The sequence below is a fragment of the Neodiprion fabricii genome, chromosome 1, assembly GCF_021155785.1.
Source record: "Neodiprion fabricii isolate iyNeoFabr1 chromosome 1, iyNeoFabr1.1, whole genome shotgun sequence".
Lineage (NCBI taxonomy): Eukaryota > Metazoa > Arthropoda > Insecta > Hymenoptera > Diprionidae > Neodiprion > Neodiprion fabricii.
Genome location: NC_060239.1, coordinates 7,232,352 through 7,251,989, shown reverse-complemented (window position 1 = coordinate 7,251,989; position 19,638 = coordinate 7,232,352). Strand labels below are relative to the sequence as shown.

The following is a 19,638-nucleotide window of genomic DNA, read 5'->3' as shown; positions in this document are numbered from 1 at the left end:
ACCGACAAAGGCGAGAGCAAGCTATTCCGGCAAAAACGATGGCTGCTAAAGGCGCCCGCCGCCGTTTGTTTCCCGCTCTCTTTCTCTGATCGCTGCAATCGCATCTAACTTACACCTGGTATTCATGGCAGGTTTCGTCTAGTTTGAGCTGTCAGGTTTTTTCTTTTTTGGGTACGAGCGGTAAAATTTTCATTCACGAAATACGGAGTTACAAATTTGTATCGAGATTATGAATGATTCTTGCCTCGCAAATTCATCAACTTATACCTAATATATATATATATATGTAATGTACCTTGTTGAAACTATATGGGTAATTAACTTTTCTGAAGAATTAGACACGATTTACGCTTTGCTAATTCAAGTTATCGAAGAATATGCGAGTAGGTACGTGCATACCTGCTCGAATTGCAATAATTACCGTACGTATTGAGTTAGTCCTTTCATAAACAATTCGGATTTATGACCCGGAAAAATTGGTTTACCAAGAAGAATTCAGATTTAAGAAATATCATTCATCCTCCTTGACAAAAATAAAATTAAATAAAATTCTTATCTGACAGTTGGAAATATGACGTATAATTTTTACGATTTGCGGCTTAAGATAAGGCTGGTCGTCGGTGAGTTTATGAGGTTCGACGAAAACGGGGCCGGGGAACTCCGGAATGTATTGATTACGAAGTGAGCGCTCCTAACTCGCGCAGGGATTGAAATATCTAGAGGCTAGAGAGGTCGTACATACTTCTAACCCCCACCCCCAGCCGCCCTCCTATCCCACCGCGAAAAACGTTAGTGACGTCGAGGGCCATGCCTGACCTATCTACTTCTTCACCCCCTCCCTGTGAGGGGAGTCGAGTGCTTTTTTCCACCCACGCGTTGTTATTCCGTTAAACTGTCGAGGCCCTGCGCAAACTTACGGAGGATGAATATATATGCGTCTGTATTGCAGAGACGGGCCGACGTTGCCTGTGCGAATATGTACATTTCATATATCCATGCGTACAATTGCTTGGGCCTCGAATTTTTGTCACCCTTCCATTTTTTTTCTTTTTTTCTTTTTCCTTTTTCTTTTTTCAAACTTATCCTCTCTTCGTTCGTTGTTTATTTGATTATGCCGCGAAGCACGCGTGGTTACATCAACCAACGTCCGGGTGTAATTCGTTGTTCAACCGGCAGGAAATATAATATGCGTAGTCGCGTGGAATATCGATATCGAAGAAATACTCAGCCATGCTTTTTTGTCACAGAGTTTGAATGTCAATTAATTTTTCACCTCAGACTCTGCGAGTGTGTTATTTCTGTTGATATTTGCTTTCTTTTTTTTTTCTTTTTTCATCCACCCGCGGGCTTCGTTCCGCAGAATTGATAACCGAAGGATGAAAAAATATCAATCGTTAGATTCTTGTGATAATTTGAAAACATCGCTTATCATAATGCAGCGAAAATAAGACGAAAGATGCGGGAAAAAAATTAATTCTGAAAGGTACAAAAGTTTTTTGCAATACCTAACAGGTTGTTTTTACCGTTCTTAATACGGTCATACGTGTCGAACAAATTCTTTTCTTCCGTGTTCAGATTGATTGATAAAACTGTAGAGGCACGTTTATGGTACACACGACAACCTCTGTAAACCCATTTGCGTGTTGATTGGTGAGAGTGATTCAATTCGGCATCGAAATTTCGTTGAAAAGAAATTTCCGCACATAGTCTCGATTAAATCGTGGTCGCGATGATCTTTGAATATATTTCTACTTACTCGCTACACATTATACGCCGTTTATTGTCACGCGTGCCGCACGATATCCCCCGGGTTGTTTATTTATTTATTAACGACGTTGATAATCATCGTTTTAACGTACGGGAAAAAGGAAAATTGAAATATCGCGCAAGCTCAACGCAAACTTTTGCTATTGTTGCACGAGACTACCGGGACCAATGCCTAAATCGATTCGCGCACGACCTTATTCGTATATCATCGTTTTACTGATTCACGTCCGACCCTCTTCACTCCGGCATTATTGTCAAACAATAATACTGGATTTGAACCGACCCTACGTTGAGGGTGAAAACCGGGCAGGGGTAAAAGCTCCGAATTGAGTAATTCTCTTTTTCCCAAATCGTGCCTCCGACAGATCGAAACGGTTCTTTTTTTCCCCTCATTATAAATCCAACATTCGTACAGTCTCTTCGCAAAATAATTGAAAAACTTGTGGCGAAAGTTCGAAGAATGGTTAAAAAAAGACAAGCTATCTAATTGTTTTCTCACAGCTTGAGTTCACCGAAAAATGGCGATGTCTACAAATCTTGATATGAAAACCCGAATTTTTCAAATCAGACCGTCGGTCCGATTTGATGATCAAGGTCTATTATTTGTTCGGGAATATCGGTTGGCCGATATTTGCATTTTCCCAAGCGTAATTCGATGGAACGTTTGATCCCGATAACCGAAAGGATTCCAAACCGAGGGTTCGTCTACCGAATGTAACTATAACAAATATTTATCTACCCTACTCCGAGCGACGTTCTCAGATGTTGTTCCACGTACGGAAGGCATGCACCACCAACGTGCGTGAAGGCTGTGTCCACACCGACAACTTCCTTCGGGGGGTTATTTTCATGCGGAAATTTATCCATCGGAGCGGAAACGGTCGAGGATGAATTGTGACACATGGGGTAGGAAAACGCCGCAGGTTTCGTTTCGGCTTTCGGCCAACGGCCGGTCGACCCTTCTCCGCGAGTCTTACCCTCGTTTAACCAGAATTTCCGAAGACAGTGCAGCGCCGGTTTTCCGCCGCGTTACGAGGGGAGAGTAAAACTAAACGAAGAGTAGAAGAGGAGGGCGAAGGGCGAAGGGCGCGGACTAATTCACGCGCTTCTCCGCGTCGCTACCAGTCACTCCGATAACGAGAACATCCCCAGGGTCGTTTTCTTCTAGGCGGATAACCGCGAGCTTGCACATCGCGCACACCTGTACGCATACATTATATATCCGTATAAATTACCGAGCGCGATTATTCCGGCGGTAAATCGTTTGTGAATAATGGCAGTCGTGTGTTTCCTGACGCCGAGTCAGGGGGAGACTTATACACACGTCCAAGTTACTTATATATCACTACCGAACCCCGAAAGTACGAGCTTGCGAGGAGCCTAACCAACTCGACGAGTTTTATTACTAGTGAAAGACGCGCTTTGTCGGCCCTGCTCCGATCCGCCCGAAGGATTCGGTACCCGACAAAAATTCACAGATTTTATCTCGAACGATTTTGGTATTCGAGAATAATCGTATCTCCACATTACGCGAGCCTGCAAAGCCACCGGGTGATCGTTGAATTATTAATGCAACGAGATCGGGACGGATTACCGAAACATTGACACATCGACGTGTCGTATGTATTGGGTCGAGTCGAAAGTTTCTTCGACATGAATTTTGATCCATTACTTGGAAATACTCCTCCACGTCTGCGGAGACGGTGTGCGGTCCTTGCGGATTTGAATCGAGAAAAGTTTGGCCGGAACAACTTTTGATGTGACTCCGACGGTAACATGTGAAGTAAATTTGTAACACGTATGTACTTCGGGGTCGGCACAACATTCTCGAGCCAGTATACATTTGTCATTCGTAACTCGGAAATCACCCCTGACGATCTCCTCGATCGTGTTCGAAAATATTCGGTAGGTACTGCAGCTTTCATCTTCTTGTATCTTCAATTCGCAAAAATGATCTCTGAAGCAGCCGAGATTTGGACAGTTATAAACAGGAAGTGTTCGAGGCTTCGCGTCGGCTCGGAATTTTCGAGGGTGCAACGCGATCCCGACGTTCGGCTTCTCTCGCTATGTGTCAGGTGCTCGGAGCATAAATCCGCTCTAGGAATGGGGTGTCGGTCCAGTTTATCCGTCCGGTTCATCCGCCCCTCGATTCAAAAATCCCCCGAGGGTGTCTGCGCTAGAACGTGTAATAGTGAATTTCCACCGCACTACCCGTGCAGCCATGAGATGACGGAGTGCAGTCAAAGATCAACTCTGCCACTTTTACCATTTTCTTTTCCCTCTCGCTGCATCGAGAGGAAACTTGAGACGCAGGGATGAAAATTTGCTAGGTATACGTAGTACGGTAAGACGAATGATCATGGTTCCCCACAATATTTCGATACTCAAATTTTCGATCACTGACACTTTGAGTCGAACTGATTTTTATGAAGCTTGTTAAATGACGCCAACTTGGGAAAATAATACGTGTAGTGTACAATACAAGGTATGAATCATTGATGTAAAAATAATTCCGAATCCGTTATTTTTAGTTGAAGACTGTCAATTTATACAGCCTAATACCGTGTCATTTGCAGGGCTTCTACAACTCAAATCTTGGAATTATTTTGGAAAACAAATATTTCTCCTGTAGTCCTGGAAATGAGCTGGAACATATTGATTTATCCTGGAAAAGTTGACTTGATACATTCTCGATTGGAAGCTGTGACATTTCATTTATAATACGTGGCCATTAGTGCGTTACATGTTAGCAGATGGTCCATGCAGTCGTTAGAAATTCACTCTGTGTACAAACCGCTGTATAAATTTTTTTTATACGACACTTAACCATCCTATCCTACTCTGAAAAATTCATAAGAAAACGAAATTGAGGTCTTGGAATTTTTCAATTAATTGTCCCAGAAACTCTTGAAATAGTCCTGGAATCTAATTTCAAATTGATCAAGTTCCATCGACTGTAAATCCGAATTGTCCCATTGGCCGATCATATTTTACAGAGTATTTTACCTTGTGACTTTTCATCGAAATTGGAGCATTCCATCGATTTGCTTTCATGCAACTTGGGTCTGATTAGATTTTGCGGAAAAACGATCGAGTCATTCCCGAGGTGCTTGCGAAAGTGAAGTTTTTCGATTTTCGATGATAGCTGGAAAGCATTGAAAATTCAGTTGATCGCGAGTTGAAGAGTTCGGATGTGTCGGTAGACGGTGTGAATCGTGGTGAGAAAAATGGGCAGCTCTTCGTTACATCCTTTCACGAATCGGAAGACATTGAAGGTATTGTGTCATCATCGTTCGCAGAGAGGTGAAGTATGACAGTGTTTAATAGCCCGACAAAAGGCAGCTTGCTGGCGAAAACCTGGGGTGTTGATCGTTCGACACGTTCAGGGAGAAAGAAAAATCTGGAGTATAAACTTGAGGGCAGATTTATGAGCTGCCAATCGCTTTAAGGGTGACAACGAACCGCGACGAGAACGAGCTAGAGAGAAAAATAGAGACAAAGTGAGTCGTAGAGGAAAAGAGGAACCGAGATAGCAAAGAAAAGCTGCTGGTTCAGCACCTGATCCGCTGCCACCTACGATGGTGAAAAACGTTGGAAGCGTTATGACCAGCTCGTATTTTACGTACCTTCAGTTTGTCGCTGGACAGAAACTTTATACTCGAGTTTACTATTCGCTAGAGTGAGAGATTGATTGATTTTCTGTTTGATTGATCGTGTATTTATGCCTTGGTGTGACCTTTAGGAAAACCAAAAAAAAAAAAAAAACGAAAGTTACAGAGAGAGAATAGAGGCCCGAATGTTAGAGAATTATCTGCTCCCAGTTCTCCGATCATGGTTCAGCAGAATCGCATTGTTCATTTGTGATTTGAACCCCGATGATTTAGTATCAGGCTGAAGTTGGTAACGTTAACGTAACGAAACCTCAGGCTAACAAATCAGCAAAACGACTTTCAAGGAATTGGCTTTTAAAAATTAAAGTACGTTTTGTTTGTAATGGTTTACTAAATCCCAGACATTCCTAAAAATGCGAAGTACCGTTTTTTTCTTAAAAATGCATCGTTACAATAGCTTGTAGTGTTGTAATTATTTTTCTGTTTTTTGTTCAGTTCATCACCGCAAAGTGCACATTTATTATTTCACTCTTTCCCCTTGAATTCCTGCAGAACATAAAAAATGAAAACGCGGTGTTTTTTATTTTTTCATTCCTCTTTTACCGTCGGGCAAGTTTTACGTCCACGCAATATCATTCGATTTAGCTTTGTCACTGGCAGCTGTCGCGAGTCATCAGCATTCTGTATACCTACCTATCCGTCGACGATGTATAAATTGATAAAAAATATTTCAGTCTGATTCATTTGAAGCGCATAGGGGTGCTTTTAAAACTTTACACTATCCGCGTTGCTCGTTGCTGCCGCTGCCGCTGCCGCTGACGTAATTACTCCTCCATTTATTCCCCTATTGCCTAATGAATATTCAATCCCTTTTCGACTAATTTCTCTTGCAATTTTTTTCAGAACAGTATCATATAATTTCGCGAACCGCAGTCTCGATGATCTGAAGGAAATCGAACTTTCAACTACAAGAAATAATCTAAAATTGAATTAAAAAAAAAAAAAATGTAACCAAACTTTTTTTGCAACTGATGTAGTGTATTTTCAGTTCCGTTTTAGAAGCTCTCGTTTGAGGGCGCAGCTAAATTTTCACATACTCGACGGTCTATTAAAGCTGCATCCTTCACAGTCCGTGTATCCTAGCGTCAAAACTTTTCAACTTTTCTCGAACCAGTTACTTTGAACATCTGGCGTTCAGACTGCTGCCAACCGATCGGTCAAACTCTGAGAAAGGAGCGCGGCTGTCTGACCCCCGATACGAGGTAAGGCTTCCGATATTTTCACACTTATTTTAGCCACTCTTCGTGCAAAGGCATCGGCGCATCACTCAAACTTTACCCGTGTCGTTATATTTGTGAAAATATCGCATCTTTTATCATTCGTTCAATTTCTTCAATTTCTTTGTACAAAAATGAATTTCACTGATTTGAGGTAAAATCGTAGAATCGATTTTATCGTCGATTCCTCTGCGGTTATACTTCGGATCGCCGCACTCCTACGGAATCCGCTTTGTCCACGAATGACGTCAAGACGCGTAATCGGTTCTTCGATTATGCGTCAAACGTGACCGCAGACTTGAAGTCGCTGGTAGATTTTACCAGGAAGTGTATCATTGAATTTCGCTGAATTCTTCAATAAATCGGTTGAATAATTAACCGTTTTCATTCTCTCTATTTCTTTATAAGCATCGACGTATGTCGGGAGGTTTAAATTGTTTATCGTGAAACAATGCCGTTGCTCTGTTGAACTTGGGTTGGATTTATTATTTATATTTATTTGGCGTGTGGCAAGATCGAAAAACACTCGGGCTTAATATCGAGAATAACACTTTAACATGATATATCGAATATTTGAAGGTTCTTTTTCATTAAGAGAATTTATATTTGCGACTCTGAAGCTCAAAGAAATGAGAGATAATGGTGTTTTCTCAGTGTGTGGTGTTTACATTTGAAGCGCCGGCTGTCGGTCTAACGTGTTTGATCATTAGATAAGGAACGTCTCCGTTTGTAATTCTTCGTTAATTACCCTAAGTCAACCAATTCATCTGGGCATCGCGTCGAGCGTCAAGTGACGCGACTGTTTATTGCGCAAAACTCGAACAAATATAAAAGTTTGAGGATAAGTGATAATTGATATGTGTTCTATTTTAGGAAAATTTATTCATTTCATTTAGATAGTGGTAAAAAATGGTTCAACTTAATAAAATGATTTCGCGTTAAACAATTTTGAAATCTCAGCTTCTGTCTGCAGGTTCTTCTAGCCTTGCTCACGAATTATGAAATACAATTATTAATTGAAGGAGAAAATAACCCTGTTTTTGCAGTACAGCCCGAAAAATTTGGTAAAAGTGTCGAAAAGACGGTTCATTCAAAGTTTGACCTTGTCGCATCACTGTTCTTGACTTTTACAAAGATCTCGTACATACTTCAGTAAGAAAATTTAGTTGGTATCTTGATAAAAATTGGTCGAATTCCACTAGAATAGGGTGAAAATGAAAATTGTGTTCAAGTGTGAAATGTTCAATTTTTTTCTACAACCATTCGTCAAGGAGGTTCCGAGGTTAAAAAATATCTTTCAATTTTCTGTATAAATCGGGAAGTACTGGCGAAGGTCTATAAATCTAGTTTTACCACATCTCGAGAAAACTATTGAAATGCCATCGATACGCGTTACTTGGCATTTACGTGAAATTTCACCCACCCTAACACACGCGAATCTTAATATTCCGACCTAACCGAAAATAATTTCGACACGTGTAGTGACACAATAAAAAAACGATGACAATAGAGCGGAGAACGAGCTCTTTGTAGGTATGGATGGATGTAAATGTTTAAAGATCGAATTACTCAGTGGTAATTGCGGAAAGCCTGGGACTCTTACCCCGTTTCGGATAAGGGGATAAGAGGAGTTGCGCCGTCGAGTGTAAAACACCACTCGACTGGAAACAGAGGAGGTTCAGGCGTTCTTCAGCCCGACCCCTTCACCTTTTAACTCCACTCGTTCTTCGCCAACTTATCCTTGCAGTCTCGCGTTTCCCCTCATAGACACTCAATTCCTGTGCTGAATTCAAACTTTTCGTATCCTCGTTGCGTCACGTTGGAACATTCGTTATGATAGAGATGGAAATTATATTGAATCAGGAAAGGCAGACGTCTGAAACTTCGTTACGATTCAAACCTGCTGATTGGAATTCAATTTTCGTTATTTATCTCGGTGTTTTTCTTTTCATTTTTGTATCCAGTTTCTCCGTACTTTTGCCATTCAATTTGTGTCTGTAGCATAGGTTGAGAACACTCTAGTCAAATTTGATAAATTGTTCACGTTCACGTTTGAAATTTATACATTCATATGGCTCGTGTAGGGTTCGGAATATGAAATCAATTTCTAAACGAGAAAAAGAAAATAAACCCAAATCATTCACGGTGTATACTTTATGCCTGAGGGGTTTGAAAAAATATCCCGAGTTTAGACAACCATTTTTGAAACTCACTAAAGAAAAAAATAATAGTGAAACTTGTAACGTGATCCGCGATAAAGAAAAGATTGAGAACACATGAAATTTGATTCTGTGCGACATTCGACATCGACTGAGCTGCATATAAATTTTATCAAAGTCATCGAGCAGCTCTGTGCAAAGAGATACAGTCGTCAAGTATTCACCGTCACGGTACGCCTATCGAGGTCTGTTAAATTTTTGATAAACTTGAAAGAAAACAAAGCGGAAGAAGAGAAAAAAGGGATGGAAGAAAAATACCCAAAAGAAAACCATAAGTTTATTCAAAGCATTTTATCGCACGATGCGATTTTATTAGGGGGACGCTTTTTCCAGGGAAACCGACTTTGTTGTTCACTCTTCAAACGGCGAGGGGTTACAAAATTGTTGGTTCAAACGGCCGGGTGATGTAGGCACTTATCCGGGCCGTCCGTTATCCTGGCATCTTTTTGAAACGAGATATTATTCATAGTGTAGCGGGGGAAATTTTTCCTTCCCCAATTCGGATCCCCTGTATTTTCACTTTGTTTTATATCTTATTTTTATTATGTACCGAAGAGTACGTTCCTCGATCGAACGATTAGTTGCGATGATTGCGCGGAGAAGATTTTAATTGAAATGGCATTGCGTAAATTTGACGGCTCGATGATTCTCCATTCCACTTGTCTCCGTCAATAGTCATCGTCGGTCAGCGTTTATTTAATCGTGATTCGAGCGTTCGTGTCCTGTAACTGGATTTCGCTAATTCTCTTGATCAACGCGCGATGCCGATTTGCCAATTTGGCTGGTTATTAAAATTTAATCAAAGATCCTCAAAATGCATTATTGCTGCAGAGTAAGCGCGGAAATATATTATACAAATGATTTCCGCCGGATGATCCGTTCCAAAAACGGGGAATAAGACTCTACGTATATCATTGGCAAAATTTCCGACCGATCCTCTGCAGCGATTTCTTCTAAAGCTTGATTTTCCGTTTTCTTCATCCCGCGCGATCTTTATATACCGCGTTTTCCGTAACGTCTTCGTCTTCCGTTCAGCCCTGCTTAAAAATCTCGTACATAAGAACTGTTGCAATCGATAATCTCAAAGCCGAATATCTAAACTTTTGGAAGAATTTTAAATCTTTTGCAGCTGATCAATAAAACCCCGGAATAATTCTGATCAACGCAATTTTTATTACTTCAATACGACTCCCTGTCTTAATTTCTGTACCGTGAATACTTTGAGATCGAATCGAATGTTCCCGTGATGAGAAAAGTTTCCGTTGAAAAACTCGTGATGAATATTCGAGTAAATTTCGCTACCGAATTTTTCTGCCATAGATTTTTCACTTCTCATTTAAATTTTTCATTCATTTTTTCATTTCCTCTATTCCTTGTCTCTTACCACGCTCGTCCTAGTTCTTTCACTTCTCTCCTATACATATATGTGCCTTATATACCTACTTGTTTATGTTCGTTCTCCGGGGATATGAATAAATGAATTCTCTCGCCGTCTCTCACTCTTTCTCTTCCTCTCTCGCAGCACTTCCATCCCTTTTCGACACAATATTTCCATCTCCCTTCCCTTCGGATTGTTGTTCTCTCTTTCCCGGTAACTTCTCGCGACTCGTTTCTCTTATGTAAATATTCATCCTCGACTCGCATATTTTTTCAAGTTCTTGTCGAGTTTCTATTGCTCAAGTTATATTGAATGCCTTGCACGGAGTCACGGGGCAGAAGTTCCGATCAAGGTTTCACCGATTCGATAGTTTCCATCCTTCGCAAAAATCATATTTCACCACGTTAACAAATATAGTCGAGTGTATAAAATTCATCACATTCATATCTACACAGCGTTCATTTGACTAAAACGTGAATGAAGTTAGGAGTTGTTCATCTTTTGACGAAATCCCGCTCGTCCTTTTGAATAAGGTATGCAGGAAGGCATGTTAAATTTACCAATATGTATTTCGGTCCTGTTTGGCCAGGATTCGTCTGCTCGAATGATGGATGAGGAGGGCTGACTGGCTGTATCGGAAACGCGAATGCAGCCTTTACAATCTTTCGATACTTTCTTTCCTCACGGGTTCGCAGGCTTCGTATAGGTAAAGGGATAGCATATAGTAGAGGGGGTTTGCTCAGGGGTAGCGAATAGAAAAGAACGCCTGCCAAGTGAGTGAATAGTGACAAACAATGATGAACGAGCCCTCCGGAAACCGAAAAAGGGGTTGTCGGGTAAAGTTTGAGGAAAAAATGAAGGGCAGTAGTCGGTGGCGTTTGACTGGAAATCGACCGGTTCTCCTTGCAGACTGCAAGAGTCGTCTCCTTGGAAATTTAGGTCAAATCTCGCGTCACTGAGAAACGAGGCGAGGGATGCTGCAGACACTGGGAGAAAGAGAGAGCGGAGGGAAAAATGAAGTAGGTATGCTCTTGGCCTCGTACCAATAAGTTTTCTTCTCTCGGTCGATCTCTTCGAGCTCTCGAGTGACCGGGAACACAGCTAACAATAAGAACGACAGAATTCGTTTTAAGTAATCAACGCGATGGTGAGGATGATTAAGGTCAGAGGTTGATTAATTTTAAGTTCGATGTTCAGGGTAGCTGTCGGGTACCGTATTACCGGCCAGTATTTCCAATTCGAAAGAAAGATATTGTTCAGTTCATGAATTACTAAGTTGGTCTTTATTCTCAAGTGTTATACTTCTTTCAATCAAAAGAGCTGTTTGTTGCCGGGAGTAAAAAGCACCATCGAGATTAATGCACGGGGTGAGGATACGTTAAGCAAGAAATTGGGTGACTTTCAAATGCAATTTAAAAATCTGAAATAATTCTGAACAATCGTGTCTTACATATAAAAATTTTTGCACACTGAGCTAAAGTCGGCAGGTGTTTCCTTTCTATTTTGTCGAGTAGAAAATTATTTTTTGACAGAAGGGAGAGTCAGTTATTTCTGAACGGTTGCTCAAGCATTTTTACACATGACATCGGTTTCTTTAGAATTTTTCCAGATTCTTCCGAATCATTGGAAAAGTTTTTCAAGAATAAAAATCTTTTGCGAAAAATCGTTAACAATTCTTAAAAATTCGGTAATACATATAAAACTCAAAACAAATCGAAGAGGTCAAGGTCGATTTGACGTGGAATGCCCCATATGTATTTTTATTCTACGGTAAATTGTTCGAAGAGCTGGTCCACGCGGCGCTAACTTCGGAACGTATTAAAAGCGAATGCCTCACCTGTGAAAATTTCACAAATTGAATTATCGACTTTTACCGAATGACTTTTTCCACTCGCTTCCCGCCTCGCAATTTCACCAATTCAATCAACTCGATATTAAGACTGGTTCTCGCCAGTCCGCACCAATAATTTGGCACGTCGAATTTCCTGATTGTTCTGCATCGTAAGAGAGATCAAAACTTCGAGGAATCCTTTAGGACTAGTTAGTTAGATGATGTTGGTTTCCTTCAGATTATTTACTGGTCGATCTCGGAAGAATTAAATCATACTGACCTCAATTCAAGTAATTAATTCAGGTTTTATTTTGACGAGTGATTAATTTTTGTCTAGTACGGGTAATGAAATATCGTTTCTTTAATACTAGAGAGAGTACATTATTATATTATCATAACTATCGGTATAAGGTACTTGTCTAGATCTAACAATAAGTAACGATATGTAAGACAAGATCCACGAAGTGCATATATATCATATTGCTGTGGATCTGATAACAATGCAATTGTCTGAACAGAACCCCATCTGAATTCTGCAACTCGCACAAAATAATGCGTCACATCTAAAAACAGTTTGAGCTTTGTGCCGTTGATTCAGAAAAATTCATTGAGCTTAACGAATGTTTCACGACAAGTCTAGCAACCCTGCTAACCATTTTCCGCTTCCTTTCGGTATGCAAAACGCGCTTACCTGTCCGTGTAGCGCAGGTTACCGACACTATTATGGCAGGGTTCCAGAAGCGGAAACGTTTGTCTTTAGCTAACGATGCCGTGGTTGGCTAATCTTTGTCTTTAGCTTGTGGGGTAGAAATCCTAAGCTTTCAAGTTTAGCCCCAAAGTAACCAAGCTAAGCTTCTTTTTCTTCACGAAAAAGAAGAAACAATGGCTCACCGGTTTTTTTCTGCGTAATCGCTGCTGATTGACTAGTTGAGTTGAATGTAATCAGGTTAATCATCGTACATACGATTATTTTTTATGCAACGCATCTTGTATCTCTTGAAGAGATTTGCCTTTCGTTTCGGGCATAACAGTCAGGCCGAATACCAGTGAAGTTATCGCCACTGCCCCATAAAGAAAAAAGACGCAAGCCTCGCTCGTGATCTCCAACAACGATTGATAAGTCTTGCTGGACACGAACGAGAACAGGCTGAGTGAAACCCCAGATAAACATGCAACCATGCTTTTTATGTTCGGAGCAAACAATTCGCTGAGAACGGTGTTGGGTACAGGGCAGAGTCCGATGTACAGAAACACCTCGTAAGAAATAACCGAGAGTATCAAAAGCCACTGCAGACTGGCAGGGTCGAAGTTAGCGTCCAAAAGAACATAGTGCACTCCCAGGGCGATCATCGATGCTGCGGTGCCAGCACTCGAGACTATCAGTAGCGTTCTTCGCCCACACTTATCGGCCAGATAAATTGTCGCGAATCCGGCAAGAATTCCAGCCAAACTGGCTACTATGACCATTGTAGCCGGTGGAATCACGGTCAAACCACCGTTTGTCAGGATGATCTCCAAATAGAAGATAAAGCTACTCATTCCGCTGAATTGCATGAAGAAGTAAAGCAGGGTCACGATGATTCCGGCCTTTCGGTTCTCAGGTATATTGAGCTCGCGAAACTTGTCAGCGAGCGTGACTGATTGGGACTCGTTGATGAAATCTTGGATGGACCTCACCTCAACGTTGACGTCCAGCCTGGGGTTGTACTTGGCTATCGACACTTTGGCCTCTTCTATCTTGTTCGTGCGAACGAGATGATACGGCGACTCGGGAAGCCAGATAAAAAGAACGATGTAAATGATATTTGGGACGAGACTTATCCAGGCAAACACCGACATCGAGACGTAGGCGCCGATTGTGTTTCCAGTCAACACACCCACAGGCAGTCCGATGCTCGCGAGGGTTACCAACGCACCTCGAATAGCCGGACTCGATATTTCTCCAAGATACAGTGGAAAACTGCTGTAGCACATCCCCACACTGAGGCCAATGACGAATCTTCCCACGTACAGCCAGTCCACGGATCGTACAATGATCATGGAAACCCAGCCGACAACGCAAGGAATGCCATTGAAAACCATAGTCCTTTTACTCCCAAAGTAATAAACACTTATTGGTCCGGGTACCGCGCCTACGACTCGTCCCAGGTTCAGCATCGACGCTACCCACGAAGCTTCATCCAACGTGATCGGAAGCGACGAGTTCTCAGCTGTCAGCTTGGCTATAAATGGCGATGTCCATCCTCCCGACATACCGGTCATGAAAAGCAGTAATGCGGCTGTAGATGACCAAGTGTCAAATGTTATTGCAGGATTATTTGTGAGGAAACTTGCAAGCTGATCACAGCTTTCTTCTTTTCACTAACCTCCCAAGCTTCCGATGTACTGCAGCCATAGTATGCCCTCGCTCGAGACGCTGTCACGCTTCGCTGTCATGCTCTTACTCTCAACTCGCGACTCTGATACGAGATCCGAAGTTCATCCTGCGTCCAACTTCGTGATACTGGTCGAGGAGTACAGTGCTCGTTACTACATATTTGTGTATTAAATTTATTCTGATAAGATTCCTGATAAGCCATGTTAAAATTATGACGATTTATAAAGCTATAAATGGATGTATAATCTTATATATGTGTCCCAATCACTTCAGAATACATTTGATAACCTTTACGTATCTCGAGCGTATTGCATTTTACCGGTGACCTTGAACCGCGCTAAGCTCTTCGTACCACTTTCTGATATCGATTTTAATCCATGAAATAACATTGCATACTGTAAAATTTTGCAGATTTTGTAAAACAAAATTCGCTTTCGATTTAAAAACTCTAAATTGGGTTTAATGTAAAATTAGGTTGTAGCTAAAAGGATATTTATTTTTATGATTCTATTATATGAAAAGGTTCAATTCTATAACCAAATCGGGTAACATTTCAGCCTGTTTACCGGAATATCAAGAAGTTTTGAGAAGAGTAATAAATTGTAGTTGTCCAAGTGCACCGGATGCTTTCTACTTACTGGAAAATTGTACTACGGAATCCGTCAGAGTCATATTTTTCTGTAGACTCAATAAATGGACGTTTGTTTTTTTAGTAGTATACATGAGATTTTCTTTAAGCAAGTTCCAGCTTGTTAGCGAATACGTGTTTCTAACTGATACGAGTTGAGCTCGAGAGTGTTTTATGACTGGAAATATTAGAAATATTCCTTATCGTTCTTCGTACAAGACAGCGTTCTGGCTACGTGCTATATAATTCTAAAAAGTTGTGTGGGGAGCGAGAAAACTTGAATTTAACACTGTTTGTAAAAAGAATGATTAGTCTATGCTTGATCAAGTAGAGTCATTTTTTAATCAACGTATTTTGACTAGATTCTATATTGTACAGTTAGGCCATTTGATTATCTCAGCCACTATTCAACAGAACCGCTATATTTACGCTGTAATCAATCCTTGCGTGTGCGAGATAATTCAGCGTTTTATTTTTTGTATAAAATGATTTGAATTTCTTGGAGACATTTGCCTTTCGTTTCCGGCAATACTACCAGACCAAATATCAATGAAATTAATGAAATGCCCCCGTATAATTAAAAAACCCAAGCCTCGTTCGTGAGGTCCACTAAAGATTGATATGTTTTTGTGGACAGAAATGAAAAAAGCCCGACTGACATACTGCCTAAACAGGCTGCCAGGCTCTTTATATTTGGACCAAATAACTCGCTTAGAACTGTGCTGGGCATCGGGCAGAGCCCAAGAAACACGAACACCTCGTATATGAGCATACAGACTATTAGAAGCCACTGCAATCCAGCAGGATTAACACCGTTGTAAAAGAGACTAAATTGCACCCCGAGGGCAATCATAGATACCGCGACTCCGGCACTGGAAACGATCCACAGCAATTTTCGCCCGCATTTGTCAGCCATGTAGATTGCTAAACATCCGGCTAGGATTCCAGCGTGGCTGGTGGAATCACAGTCAAACCACTATCATTCAGAATGATTTCCATGTAGAATATGAGAGAATTTAAGCCGCTAAATTGCATAAAGAAGTACAGCAGAAGGATGATGATCCCAGCTTTTCGGTTTACGGGTATATTGACCTCTCGAAGTTTATCAACGAATGTGTTGGACTGGGTCGTCTTGATAAAATCCTTAAGAGACATCACTTCAGCCTTGACGTTTGCTCCAGGGTGGTATCTCGCTATTGACTTTCCAGCCTCTTCTATTTTGTCCTTACCGATGAGGTGGTAGGGCGATTCGGGCATCCAGAAGAACAGGAGCGTAGAAGCGACGGTTGGCACGAGACTTATGTAGCCGAATACTGCCAGCGAAACATAGGTGCCAAGTATATTTCCGATGAGCGTTCTTATAGATACTCCGTTAGTAGCGAAAACCACCAAAGCACCTTGGATTTCTGGATTAGAAACTTCTCCAAGGTAGAGGGGATAGCTGCTGAACGTCATTCCGATACCAATGCCGGTGACGAACCTCGATACGTACAACCAAACCACGGAATCTGCCACGATACTCAAGATCCAGCCGATCGCCAAAGGAAATCCATTAAAAACTAGTGTTTTCTTACTTCCGAAATAATCAGCGCTGATTGCTCCAAGTAGCGCTCCCACGAGACGACCAAGATTCACCAACGACGCCACCCAGGAAGCATCGTCCAAAGTGATCGGGAGTGGCGAATCTTCCGCTGTAAGCTGTGCCAGGTATGGCGACAACCATCCTCCTGCCATGCCAGCCACGAGAAGTTGCAGTAGGGCTGCGATCAAGAAAATAGTTTCGTTTTTACGCCTTTTTACTAACTTCAAAAATCCGAGAGAATAAATTGGTCTTTACTAACCTATCAGTCGTCCCTTCCATTGTAGCCACAGTATCTCCTTCCGCAACGCACTAGTGCCCTTCAACTTCGCACTACTGCCTATCAGTCGGTGATTTTGCAAGGAGATCGAAGTATCTGAGACTTTCAATATGACCACACTGCTTGATATCCCGACTGCTAGTTTTGGCATGCTCATAAGACTATTGATAAGCGGGGAAATGATTCTGTAGAAACGAATCATAAGCGAGTCGTAAAACCGAATCTAATCGTCTGCTTGTGGAACAGCCGCGCCGCATTTAGAATAATTTTTCTGTGGAACTTTCACTCTGTAAAAACGGTAACTTTCGTTTGCGAAACATTGACGACTCGCAACTTCTGCTCCATTCTTATCTGATGAAGCATACTCTTGATATTTTCTCGAGGATTAAGTCAGTGCAGTTGTCTCGTGACGAGTTGGTACGATAGAGTCAGGCAATATTGCATACATTCTGAATAACACAGCGTAACGGGAAATTTTAATAAGAAAAAGTTTCAAATTATTTTAATGAAACAAATACGAGCAGTTGTTGAAAAATTATATTCATCCTAACCTATTGCGAATTAGAATATTTTGTACGCTGTTTTATATGCAGTATTTGCAACAGGATTCAATTTCTATGCTAGTTGATCTATTTAGAAAATAATTTTAACGGCGGATCGAATCACAGCAACGTAGTGCAACATCCTGATTCAAGGCAAGATAAATGACAGAAATTAGGGACAGGAATTCAGATCACTGACACTTTAATCACAGCATAGTAATAGGTTCGTTCAATTAAGTTTATTTCTTATGCAAAATAGCTTGGATCTCTTGAAGAGATTTACCCTTTGTTTCCGGCATAGCTGTCAGCGTGAATATAATAACCATTACCATAAAGGCGGCGTGCATCCAAAATACGTAAGCTTCACCCATAATATTCACCAGGGGTTGATATACTTTGGTGGAAATGAAGGCGAAGAGTCCAACTGAAATACTGGCAAAGCAAGCTGCCATGTTCTTTATATTCGGAGCAAATAACTCACTGAGAACGATATTAGGAACAGGGCAGAGTCCCATATAGACAAAGACGTGGTAAATAATCACAGATGATACGAGCGTCCACTGAAGTTGAGCAGAGTCAAATCCGCTGCCTAAAAGCGCAAAATCTGTTCCTAAAATGACCAAGGATACGGCAACACCGACACAGGAAGCGATGAGCAGCGTCTTTCGTCCGCATTTGGCAGCTAGGTAAACAGTCGTTAACCCACCAAAAATAGCAGTGGCACCGCCTATTATGACCATTTTAGCCGGTGAAATGATGGTCAATCTGCCTTTGGTCAGGATGATTTCCAGATAAAACAAGACGCTGTTAACTCCACTTAGCTGCATGAACACGTAAAGCAGCACGACGATGATGCCGGCTTTTCGGTTTGCGGGAACGTTGAATTCTCGAAGTTTATCTGCGAACGTACGGGATTGAATCGCATGGATGAAATCTTGGAGGGACTTCAACTCAACCTCAACGTTTACTCCGGGATGGTATCTCGCTATTGACTTTCTGGCCTCTTCTATTTTATCCAAACGAATAAAGTAGTGAGGAGACTCGGGCATCCACAGGAAAAGGAGCATGAAAACCGTGGTTGGCACAAGAGTTATGTAGGCAAAGACTGTCATTGAAACGTAGGCACCAACCACGTTACCGGCAAGGACTCCCACCGACAAACCGGTGCTCGCCAAAGTCACCAAAGCTCCTCGAGTCGCGGGACTTGAAATTTCTCCGAGATATAGTGGAAAGCTGCTGTAGGACATCCCTAGGCACAGTCCGCTAATCAATCTTGCCACGTACAGCCAGATCACGGAATCAGCCACGATAGTGCAAACGCAGCCGACGATTAACGAAAACCCATTGAGAAATAGCGTTCTTTTGCTTCCGAAATAATGCACGCTCACTGCTCCGGGAACCGCGCCTATTAGTCGTCCGAAGTTCAGCAGTGACGCTACCCAGGAAGCTTCGTCAGAGGTAATCGGAAGTGGTGAATCTTGAGAAGTTAGCTTGGCTAGATACGGCGACGTCCATCCGCCCATCATGCCGCACACGAAGAGCATTATCATAGCTGTTAGCAAGTAAACGGTACTCGTTACTACGTTGCAATTTGATATTTACAATTTGAGTAAATTCGGCTTACTGCCTTTCACTAACCTCCCGCACTTCCAGTCCATTGTAACCACAACAGGTCACTTTGCGATTCACCAGGTTGCTTCGAGGTCATTCTGCTGTCGTTACGCTGATGGTTTTGACAAGAGACCGAACTTTGCGGGTTGTTGAAATTCGTGATACTACGTCAAACGATAGCTCTCACAAAATATTTGCATATATTTGCAGTTGTGATAAGATTGCAGATAAGTAATATCTTCGACCTTCCAATCTTAGAATTCATCCGCATTTCAATGTACACTCAAGACTCTAGTTGTTCTTTTCCATGTTCTACATGAATTTTTGATATTTGCTCAATCCATGTTGATAGTTTTGCAACCAGACTTCTCTTTGTCCCTCCTTCGTAACCACATATTGCTGGCGTATGACTGCGTTTGCTGAAAGGTTAATAGTTAATTTCTCCCTGACTTAAAAACGATTACTGCCAATATTTTACCTGGATCAGGCAGGATATTTTCTTAGTTGTACTTCCTATAATTGAATTAGACACAGTTGG

The 19,638-nt window shown here is 41.6% G+C and overlaps 2 protein-coding genes and 1 pseudogene across 2 annotated transcripts; all 3 read right to left on the bottom strand.

Moving 5' to 3' along the window:
* Positions 1 to 11,648: 11,648 nt before the first annotated feature.
* Positions 11,649 to 14,842, bottom strand: LOC124177230 (facilitated trehalose transporter Tret1-like). The gene is made up of 2 exons (XM_046559383.1): positions 14,450 to 14,842; positions 11,649 to 14,362 (listed from the first exon to the last, which is right to left on the bottom strand). Exons 1-2 carry the CDS (start codon positions 14,517 to 14,519, stop codon positions 13,050 to 13,052), a joined length of 1,383 nt encoding a protein of 460 aa, XP_046415339.1. The 5' UTR covers positions 14,520 to 14,842; the 3' UTR covers positions 11,649 to 13,049.
* A 715-nt stretch (positions 14,843 to 15,557) lies between these two features.
* LOC124180896 lies at positions 15,558 to 17,275 on the bottom strand (annotated as a pseudogene).
* A 298-nt stretch (positions 17,276 to 17,573) lies between these two features.
* On the bottom strand, positions 17,574 to 19,566 carry LOC124177237 (facilitated trehalose transporter Tret1-like). Its single transcript, XM_046559396.1, has 2 exons — positions 19,128 to 19,566; positions 17,574 to 19,041 (listed from the first exon to the last, which is right to left on the bottom strand). Exons 1-2 carry the CDS (start codon positions 19,195 to 19,197, stop codon positions 17,729 to 17,731), a joined length of 1,383 nt encoding a protein of 460 aa, XP_046415352.1. The 5' UTR covers positions 19,198 to 19,566; the 3' UTR covers positions 17,574 to 17,728.
* Positions 19,567 to 19,638: the final 72 nt, after the last annotated feature.